General features: G+C 37.9%; 2 protein-coding genes across 3 annotated transcripts; both read right to left on the bottom strand.

Annotated features, from left to right (window-relative positions):
* Positions 1-7,376, bottom strand: zmat1 (zinc finger matrin-type 1). Of its 2 annotated transcripts, none has more exons than XM_053315872.1 (7): positions 7,238-7,376; positions 4,101-4,207; positions 3,911-3,994; positions 3,286-3,425; positions 2,834-3,111; positions 1,939-2,029; positions 1-1,506 (listed from the first exon to the last, which is right to left on the bottom strand). In XM_053315872.1, exons 1-7 carry the CDS (start codon positions 7,374-7,376, stop codon positions 483-485), a joined length of 1,863 nt encoding a protein of 620 aa, XP_053171847.1. In that variant the 3' UTR covers positions 1-482. The 2 variants fall into 2 exon arrangements, with proteins under 2 accessions (XP_053171847.1, XP_053171848.1); XM_053315873.1 differs by having other exon boundaries at positions 4,101-4,204; positions 7,238-7,354.
* A 679-nt stretch (positions 7,377-8,055) lies between these two features.
* Positions 8,056-9,767, bottom strand: gnrh2 (gonadotropin-releasing hormone 2). The gene is made up of 4 exons (XM_053315379.1): positions 9,720-9,767; positions 8,822-8,972; positions 8,615-8,698; positions 8,056-8,290 (listed from the first exon to the last, which is right to left on the bottom strand). Exons 2-4 carry the CDS (start codon positions 8,954-8,956, stop codon positions 8,252-8,254), a joined length of 258 nt encoding a protein of 85 aa, XP_053171354.1. The 5' UTR covers positions 8,957-8,972; positions 9,720-9,767; the 3' UTR covers positions 8,056-8,251.
* Positions 9,768-10,879: the final 1,112 nt, after the last annotated feature.

Below are 10,879 nucleotides of genomic sequence, written 5' to 3'. Positions count from 1 at the left end.
GGTATCACAATCTAACAAATCCTTGACAGGTGCAAATACATAATCACACACAATTTAACTTATTGGTGTGTTAAAAGATCAAGAGGACTTCTCTTCTTGATCATTTCAAATGATAGGCAAGAAAATTATATGAGATTTAAAAAAAAATTACAACCAACAATTAATAACTGTGCACATGAACTCACTTAAAAGACATAATCAAGTGTCATAGTGAATAATAAAGCTGATATAGTTGTGGGTATGTGTGAGAAACTCTTTCAAACACACTGAAAAAAGGTGAATGCATAAACATTGCTAGCCAGCTAGCACAACTATGGAGAACACTGTTCGGCTATCGAGGCAGACCGTGGAAACGGCTTTGTTAAATGCTATCATGATTATTTTAATATACAATTTTGAGACTTTCATGCTAATCATAACTTAAATTTTTTTGCTTAAATGTCAGCAGTTCAGAAAAAAGACTTAAACTGGGTCTCTTAAGTTTAACAGCCCAGAATGGAGTCATCCCACAGCTTCTCCTCCTCCGTCCTTGTGTCTGCTTTCTCTTTTGCTTTCTTCTTCTCTCTCCTGTATTTGGGTTTGGCTGGCTCATCCCATCCGCCCTCCCGCTGCTCAACATTAATTTCAGCCTGAATGCGCACCTCAGCCTCTCTCCTATTTTCTGTCATGTCTTCTGGCTGTAAATTGTCAGTCATCCCTTCCCCTCCTTCCTCCTCAAAGTCCTCATCCCGGGATTTCTTTTCTCGTCTTCTCTGCTTGCCGTGATGTTTTCGCTTTTTTATCCTCTTTTCTTCTGACTCTCCATAATCGTCTTTCCTTCTCTCCTCTGAGTCATTATCTTTTACTCGCCTCCGTTGCTTCCCCCTCCTCTCTTCCTTATCCGAGTCCTCATCTCTTGCCCTCCTGCCTCTCTTCCTTCTGTATCTTCTAATCTTCCTCCTTTCTCTTCGCCTGTGTTCGCTGCTGTCACTGTCACTTGTGCTACTGCTATAGGAGGAAGAATATGAGGAAGAAGAAGATGATGAGGTGGTTGTATACGAGGAAGAGCTTGACTGCTTTTTGCACCTCTTTCTCTTTACAGGCCAACTAGTGAACTGTGGAGAATCTGAGTGTGGGAGGACTGGAGGAAGGCAGCTGGAGCCCCAGCCCCAAGTTGGCCATGGTGGGCTCTGATATGGAGGACGCCACCCTTCAACTGGGTAGAAACAACCAGGGTGGGCGTGAGGAGGAGGAGGAAGAGGAGGAGGAAGTGGAGGAGGAGGTGGAGGGTATGAGGTGGGAGGAAGGTTGAGCATAGGTTTGTTCAGTTGTACGTTATCCCCCTGGTTTAACTCTTCTTGTTCCTCTTCCTCATCCTCCGTCTCAGCGTCGGCTGATGAAGGAACATGGCCGGTCTTGTGGACTATTCCTCGAGCCTTCTGGACCTGAATGTAATCTGCCAGTTCATCTGCAAATGTGCTGTTGGCTTTCTGTTGGGATTTGCAGAGGTCAATGACCTTCTTCTCCCTGTTAACATGGATTTAACAATGAATGAAATCAAACTATACATTATCAGAGAGAAACATAAACATACAGAAACTTATTTAAAAAAAAACAACAACAGTTTATCAACTGCCTTAACTTAACAGGTCATCAAATCATTCCCTACATCTACATGCAGCAGAGCAGACACACAGGGGGGTGTTTATATGACAATAGGAAAGGTGGATCATACACTAAATACTGCATCACACCATCCACGGTCAGTGTGCTGAAAACCAGAACAATTAACTAAAAGTGCATAAACGCTACATTCAGGTGCAGAGTTGAGATGAAAATGATACTATGATTCTGTTTTACTTACAGCTTTAATGTTACAAGTTAAAGTGCATTGTAGCAGAGATCGAGAGTGTAAATATAACATTTGACTTGTGTTTGTCCTAAAATGCTTGATCTTACCTGATCTGATGCTTGTTTCCCTGCATGTGGGCTTGGTACATCTCCACAGAGTTAAACTGCACACTACACATCTGACACATGAGGGAGTCAGCTGCAGACAAACAAACGGTGGGTGGGGAGGTGAATGAGTACTAAAATATGAAATAATGACTTTTAATCACTCAAATACACAGTACTGCTTTCCTATCATTCTAGTTAGTATCTAGCAAGTTTCTAAATCAAAAAAAGATAGTTTGATTTAAATGCAGCATGAACAATTCAAGTTACAAAAAACCCCCAATAAACACTGTGATCAATTATTAATGAGCAAAAGCTATGTAATTGCCTTTGTATGATGGCACACATAAACTGGAAATACTCTTACTGTGTAAGAACTGCAAACAGTCACTGACTAACTTAAACTCTGCAATGTTATAAATTAACACTACAATAAGACTGCCTCTTGTCAACACTGGTATATTGTAAGTGGGCTATCAAGTTGACACCTACCTGCTGATCTCCTACCTACTCCTGCTACCCCTGATGGAATAAAATCTTCATGGCTGAAGGGAGTTTCCGTGTTGTTTTAGGAGACTTGGAGGCAAATTCATCCCCTTTTTTTTGTTTACTGGGCACTAATCTGTTATTTTCTTTTCATGTGTTTTATTGGATTGCCAACGTCTATTGATATTATTTACCGCCTTGCATCTCAGTTAGATTTAAGATGTGTGAGGGCATGTGATATTTAAGTGTGTCTAACAAAGGAAAAACTCAACTCAGCTATTTTTCTTCATATCAATTTTGCCACCTAAAATATGCTCAGTTTGCCACTAATAAATCAGTGTGCCACTAATAAAATCTTAATTTGATTCCTGTGGGTCTGAAGCCCTTTGCATTACAACCCTTTCTTTGTTACCTTGTTGAACATTATCTCCAAGCTCTTTGAGCAGCTCCTGTCTAGCCTGGTTCCTCTGATGTTTGCGTCCATTGTAGTGCTGCAAAGCCATTTGCGGATTATTGAAGGAGGCCGCACACAGGGCACAGTACTTGTTAGAGTCCTTCAGATCCACCTCTGTGCTGGCTGTGGCAGGTGTTGGGTCCAGAGGATGCTCTGTATCACCCTCTGAGGCAGACTGATGGTCAGCATTAGCAGAATCCTGAGTCAGACTTGGTGAAGTACACGCCTCTGTGTACCTGTCTGTAAGTGCAATGAGAAATTATTCATTTATGTGAATTTGTGGTTGACCCTCTAAATGTAAGCAGAGCTGGAGCACTGAGATTAATCATACTCTATTTTAATATGTACTATTAATCTGTAAACATCATCACTTAGATCACTAAAATGTTTTATTAATAAAAACACTACACTTGCCTGAGGGGTGAGGACCTTGTTTACGAAGATTTTTGTTGTGGACTTTGCCTTCGTAATGTGATTTTGCCACAACGGGGGAACTAAACACCATGTTACACATCTCACAGAAACGCTCCTTATCGGTCGTCATGGTCCACTGCAAAAACCAGGCAAAAGACAGATTTATGCTTTCTGACACAAAATAATTACATTTACTAAAGCAGTAAATAATAAAGATGTATAAGATCATTCCAAGTTCAATCACATCACTCATTTTGTATTTCCTATCCATTGCTACTTGTGTCTGCTTTTATTTAGTTCAAAATGTTTATGCTGGCACTCACAGTTGGGACTTGGCACCTTCATTCCTATACAGCAGTCAGTGCTCTGCTTCCATCCACTACACTATTAACTCTCCATTATTATTACATTTCCATTAATTATACTAGTATTATTATGTGCACCTCTCTCTTACATGACCATGTATAACAGCACTTCAGTTATGACCTTTTGCATCCTGATCACTGGCTGGTTGGAGCATTATGGTTTAATTTCACTGTACTGTTATATTTATTGGCTGACGTTACAGACATGGATGCCATCTAAATATGTTAAGAGTAAAATCTTCAAACAAATGCAAACCTGGGGTCCAGTAGGCTCTTTGTTCATCTTCTCAGTTCTCTTGGATTGCAGGTACACCTTTAGCTTCTGGGCATGTTTCTTTCCCTGCAGTTAGGGGATAGAGGCTATTTTATTAGAAAGGGTCTGACCTTCTAGTCTCAATAAAACTGCATCACGTTTACATGACTATTGTCTGGGAAACTGCACAAACCTCATAGTGGGACAGGCGCTGAGATTCAAACAGCAGCACAGCCTCACACACATGGCAGTAGTCATCAGTCAACAGAGCTTTCAGGAGCTCCTCTTCACTCTGGTCTGCTGTGTGGTATAACATATTGTTACAATTAAGCCACAGTAAACAGAGACAGAGATTATTATATATTAATTAAGCATGGTGACCAAGTAATAAGCTATGTACTAACATTACATTCATTTGGAAGATACTTTTGACCAAAGCAACTTACAATCGTTTCACAGACACTAATATAGGTCAAGATAATGCAAACCTACAATCTACAAACTACATAATTAACATTCGGTGAAAGAGCTGTACTATAAAAAAGTCACATTGGATGGTTTTGATAAAAGATGAATCAGCATAAAAAATACTGTTTGGTAAATTGTTCATTGTCTGGATGTGATGAAGTTCTCACCCAAAATTATTTTATAAGCCAAAATACAAAGTCTGCTGAGCACAGGACAACAACTTCATTACATAGTTAAAAGACAACTTCCTGTACTTTGAAAGAGTAGTGGTTCATCTTAAATCAGAGGTGTAGGTTCAGTTGATTTTCACACTAATTCAGATACAAGATTCACAATCTCCCTTTTGACCACATTTAAAGAAAGACATTGTAAAATATTTTATATATCAACTAACTATAGGATTTTTAAGGATGACAGTAAACGTGGCATTCTTAAATAAAATAAATAGAAAATGTGTTTCTCTAAACACTTGCTGCATGTACGCAACTGCTACCATGTGAGAAAATCAGACTTCATGCTTGACTGCACTCGTACTGCTTTGCTCTGAGCCTGATGCAAGTTTACGTTTCAATGCACTGCTGACACCATGCAACCTTTGAAGGCAGGAAGGCGGTCAGCCACTTTGACGACACCTCAGAAGTATATCACACTCTGATCATAATCACTTTAAACATGCACTAGCCTACTAAAACACCCAAATCCAACATTTAATGCAACATTTCTTTACAACCGTCAGGCAAAACAATCATGTAAGACTCAGTCAGCCAAACACAGTTGAATTTGAAAGTTTACTCAAAGGGGTTTCCTGTATCAACAATACCTTATATTTAAAACAGGCTTGTGAATTTTAATAAGTTATATTTTTAATGTGGCTTGGTTACAAGTAAATCTAATACTATGAAGCACTTTGTGAATGTGACCTGTGAAAGCTCAGAGTAGACAAACATATTTTGCACCAATTCAGCTGGAATGGTGAGAACCAGTTTGATTGATGAAGCAAAGTTATGCTTCATGTCCTTTAAAGGAGCTAATTTGTTGTTGAGTACTGACTATTTGACAGTAATTTAGTCTTTTTTGCAATACATACTTAGTACTTTTTTTTAAAGTGGTGGACTTGGTATTTTTCCATAAAACAAACTATATCCTTCAATACATTGTGGCACAATGTAGGCCATGGTTATCTACCTCTCCTTGTTGAGCATGTTTAGTTGGAATTGCTGTGGCTCATTTTCCAAAATTAAGATACAGTTTGTGTAGTGAGTTCAGTTTCATTTTTAAAATGCTTTCAAAATGACAGTGAAAAAGGAGTTATTACTGTTAAAACAACTTTGACTCAATCAATACTGGTCTAAATTACTGAACAATGCCATGGTGTGGCTCACGGTTTGAGACTGTATCCTGTATTGAGTTGACCATAGGACATAATTAATAAATATGCTTTTATGACCTGATGCCAACTCTCACTGAAAACTTGTATCTAGAGCTCAAATGATCAGTCGATTAATCAGCTAGGCAGTCTACAAAAAATATTGTTAAAAATGTTAACAGTTTAAATTATTACGTTATTGGTTATTTAAATAAATATGTTTAATTTAGTGTCTTGACTGCAAATACACACTTGCCTTTTGTCCATAGTCAAATTAAAAAGATTAATATTTAAGGGGTTTTTGATCAGAAAAAAAATAAATGAGAAATCATTAATTTGATCATTTACAATGATCAATTGTTTTGTCATTGTGATTAAATGATTGACGACTTAGTCACAAAATAACTGATATATTAATCAACACTGAAAATAACCATTGTAGCACAATCAAGTGCAAAGCTGAAGGGAAGCAAAATAATGCATTGAAAGTAAAGAATATCAAATACAGTCTACATAGTGTGCTGGCACAAGTTTAACTTGCCAACCTCGACTGTATGCTGCAATACAATTATACACTCAAATACAATACCTGTACCTAATTATCTATAGGGCAAATATTCTACCTACCTAATCTAATCTGCAAGTACAAAAACTATATAAGCTTTGAAATTGATTGAAATGTCTGCGGATACATTTCAAATATTGTACTTACCAAATGATTATCACAGTAGCAGTTAAAAAGAAAACAAACTGAAGATAGCGTATCTGTACAGATGTTGAATAACAGGAAATGTTTTATATCCACAGTATTGATAATTTTATTCTACAGGTAAACGAGGCCAGTGAGGGACAGATGGACAGCTGATGTCTGTAAAGTCTGTGATCATTCAAGCTCACAGTCAATCTGAGAGTACGGCATCTTTTTTTTTATTTCTACATTTTACACTCTATATTTAGCCAATAATGTTTTTTTTTTAATTTCATTTAATTGTTTTGGCTGACTCAGTATATATTGACTACGTTACAATCTATTGCCTGAGACAAGTTCGACATTTAGGTCAGCCACTAACTAAATGCTATGGTAATTACCAAGATCTGCTGTAAAGGTCTACTTGTGGTATCCAGATTATTTATATGGTTAAACGCTGTTCGGGCTGGGGTCTGAGTGTGAACACAAGTTAGCTCGCAAAATCATCAGCAGCCGTCCAACCACTTCCAGGCCTGATTTAACGAGTAACCTCTTCATTTTGGACGGTTTCCCTATCAGGATGGTCTAAGGAGTAACATGGTGTTTTATTGGGCTATACCTTTCACGAGTCCTACACGCACGGACGGTATTAAATGTTAAGTAACTCCAAACGTTAGTAAGTGACATTAGCGTCGTAAGCTAAAGAGCTAGCGAGTTGAGGTGGCTAGCCAGTTAGCTACAAAGCTAACGTTGGCTCGACAGGTAGAGAGCAGTACGGCTGAAGTTTCACGTTCTAGACAAAACTCACCTTCAACCTGGGTACTATCTATTTTAGTGTTTATTACTTTGTCAGCATCTGTGGCAGAAGCCGCAATAGGGGTACTGATAGTGTTGTTTTGAGCGTCTGCCTCCGCAATATGCGGAGTACAGACACTTCTGTCGTCCATCGTTTTCCCTATCTATTCGGCGCATGCGCACTAAAGTTCTTCTGCCTCTTTATAGATACGGGTTGAACCAAACATGTAGCAGTGCCGCCCTCTACTGCATACATGTGCCTTAAAATCATTTTTAAGGAAAATAAATGATCATATTTTGAAATTGTTTTTTAAAAGTGATTAAAGATGCATAATTTAAATGCATTTTTATATTTATGTTTTTATTTGATATTGGATAAAAGACAAATATGTTTTTTTTGTATTTGAATATAACCTTTGAATTAAACTGATCTAACTGAGTCATATTGTTAAATTCAGGAAACTGGAAAGTTTCCATGATGTCTATCTGATAAAGGTGACATTGCTGATTGTGTTTGCTGACTGATATATATCACTTTTTTTGGTCACATTTTTCTTGGCATTTTTCCCATTATGTTTTTGTTTAACAGGAGAGAAAATAAATGATAAATCATTAAATATCTCGGCATCAATGCTCTTTTTATTAGGAAAGTGAAGTCATTCATCAATTTTTCTCTATATAGAGATGCGCCTAGTTAGTTTTTCCACTATTTTAAATTGTCAAGTACATTTTAATTTATTTATACCTCTACATTATGTACATCCTTGAAACATATTCACACAATATGCCACAGACAACTCTGGAGCGCAAAAATGAATAAATAAATAAATTAATATCAAAATAGACTACTTTATTATGGGACATATTTTCAACATTTGTTTTCCACAGGGAGAATCCGACACAAATTTAGTACAAATTTACTGACAAATATAATAAATATGAGAGATCAACATAAAGCTGTTACAAGTCAAGACTGAAGTGGTGGGCCAGGTCACTCAGTAGAAAAGCAGTGATGGATGGAAAGCTGTCACTTTCTCTTCTGAAGCTCTCTGGCTAAGGCATCCAACTGTGAAGACAGTCATTTGGTATAACATTAGAGTCGGTCACACACTATACTCAATGCAGTAAGCCTTACTGCTTTAGTATAACTTTTTGTTTTTACATCCAGCCAGTAAATATGTGAGATATTATGTCATTAGGATGGCATCTACAGATGATTTATAATATCTATATTAAAACCAACCAAGGACATTATATCGATAGATATTTATGTACTAAAAAAGGCATTACTAGATCAATTAGTATTACTATGAGGCATTAGGCAGCTATTATTTGCACTGGAATTAAATGACATTAAACAGGGTATTGTTAGTCTCTGTTTTTGACTTACAATAATGTTTCTCAGAAAACTCCTCCTCTGGGGTCTCAAGTAGCTGCATTCCCCTGCCTCGCACAGTTTGATCTCCTCTGAAATCTGAGAAACAGTGGAGATATGAGAAAAAAGTAATGAGATTACAAATGTCTCCATTCTCTACAGAAAATGCTCAGTGAATGACCAAACGTTGCACACTGGCACACACAAACACTGGGTCCTGACCTCTGGTGTGCCAAAAGAGTCCAGCTCCCTCTTGCCTCCTGGATACCAACCATGGGACCAGTGCTGGGCGTTGGACAGTTGAGCCCCCACACATAGAAGCAACCCCAGCAGCAAAACCAGCCGAGATACACACATGATATTTCTTCTTTACCTATAGCCAGAGAGGACTTAAATGAATGACACCAATCATCTTTGATCCTTCAGCATCTGATGTAAGAAATCTAAACAATATCAAAAACATTTAATTCAAACACATAAAATACAGTATTGTTAATAAGTTCATACATATTTGAAAGGACAAACTTGTGAGTGTGGTTGGGGTCATGTTAAAGTTAGAGTTAGCATACATATCTCGCAAAAGTTTCACAAATCATTTGTCCAATCTAGCACCAACTATTTTAGAGCCATTACTGTGAAACTAATATGTTTTGTGCTGTGGACCTATTGCACATGTTGATGTGAGACTGGGTTGATGGAGAAGGTTATTACAAGACAGCTATCACATCTGGTAATGTTGCTATGATTTTGGCTAAGACACAAACATGCTTTTTAATATTTTGAACATAATGATAACAATTCTGATATCCTCCTGCTACGTGTTGCACTTTGCATAAAGTATCTTTTAAAACTTAATAATTAATAAACACATCACATTCATGACATTTACAAAATCTTTGTTACATAAAACCTCATTATATATCTCACACAGGGTTAATTGTAATTAATGATTATGATGATAATTAAACATATAAATAAATGTCACAGTGAATGTAAAACTACTGGATAATATTGGTCCCCAAATTAAGTGAGGAGCTCCAACAACATACACTGTATTTATCATGTATGTGATATAAAGAGTGCAGTAAAGCACTGTATGAATGTGAACAAATATCCTTACCTTAGTCTCAACTGATAACTTTATCTCGTCTTAAAGTCCTCCAGAGGCTCACTCTGCTTGTCCTTCAGTAGCTCGGTTGCTAAAGTATCTTACAGTATCTCACAGGTGTATTACTATAGAGATTCTCTTCCTCCTCCTCAATATATGTACCAGTCTAAAGACCCCCCTCCCAGTGCTCATTACCATTATCGTTCCCTTTCTGTCCCATCCGTCACTGACCCGTCTGGGCCCCCTATTCACCCCTGGTGAAATTAACAGTCTTTGGGGAAAAGAGGTGCAGAGGACCTGGTCAGTTCCAATTATCATCTGCAAACATCATTGACCCCCCCCCAATCTACTCTTCCAAATACAGGCACTCTGATTGAACCATGTAGTCAAGTCAGATGTGTTGCTGAAACATGGTTCATAGGCTTAGGAAAACATCTTGGAGAAAAAAGTGTAAAATATGTATGGCATATATAGTTCCATGAGAAAATTGTTTAGGAGAAGCTTTTTATTATATTTCCAAATTTTTGTGTTCATTTCTGTCCTCTGTAGACTGGCCCTGCCTGACAGTTATCTAGTATGTAAACACAAATCAAACTACAGTGTGTCCTTGTCAATAGGTAGCTCCAATTTCCTGTCTTTTTGCACCAGTTTTGATCTCAGTGACCCATCACACATCCCCACTCTGACCCTGTTGACCCTTCAGTCAGGGAAAACACAGGGCCATCTGATGGCAGGGGAACAAACACTGTAGATTCCTGACCAGGCCACAGATGACGTCCCTCTCAATTAGAGGAGGGCAGGAATTTCCTATCCAGACTTTTAGATGCAGAACCAGGAAGTGACTGAGCAGCGTGACCTGCTGCCATTGACTCAGTTGATCTACAAGATCCAACATGGTGATGCAGGACTGTTTGTCACCAGGGACTGGATGAAGCAAAATGACCCCCCTGGATGTGTTACTGATGAGACATGATCCCTGCTCCCAGACAGAGGCGGGAGCAATTACCCTCTCAGAAATCTTAATGAACATGTCCAAATTTAAAAGTTGCTAATGGGTGGCTATATTTGGAAAATGTTTTAGTTAGAGCTGCTCTGAAAGGAAAAGAAGGAAAACGAAATAGTTAGAAATAGAAAGAAAGAAATAGTTGTTCAAAGCATGAATTACTTTCAAA

This window comes from Scomber japonicus, chromosome 3, assembly GCF_027409825.1.
Source record: "Scomber japonicus isolate fScoJap1 chromosome 3, fScoJap1.pri, whole genome shotgun sequence".
NCBI lineage: Eukaryota > Metazoa > Chordata > Actinopteri > Scombriformes > Scombridae > Scomber > Scomber japonicus.
Note: the sequence above shows the minus strand (reverse complement) of the source record. Positions and strands in the feature narration are given on the sequence as shown.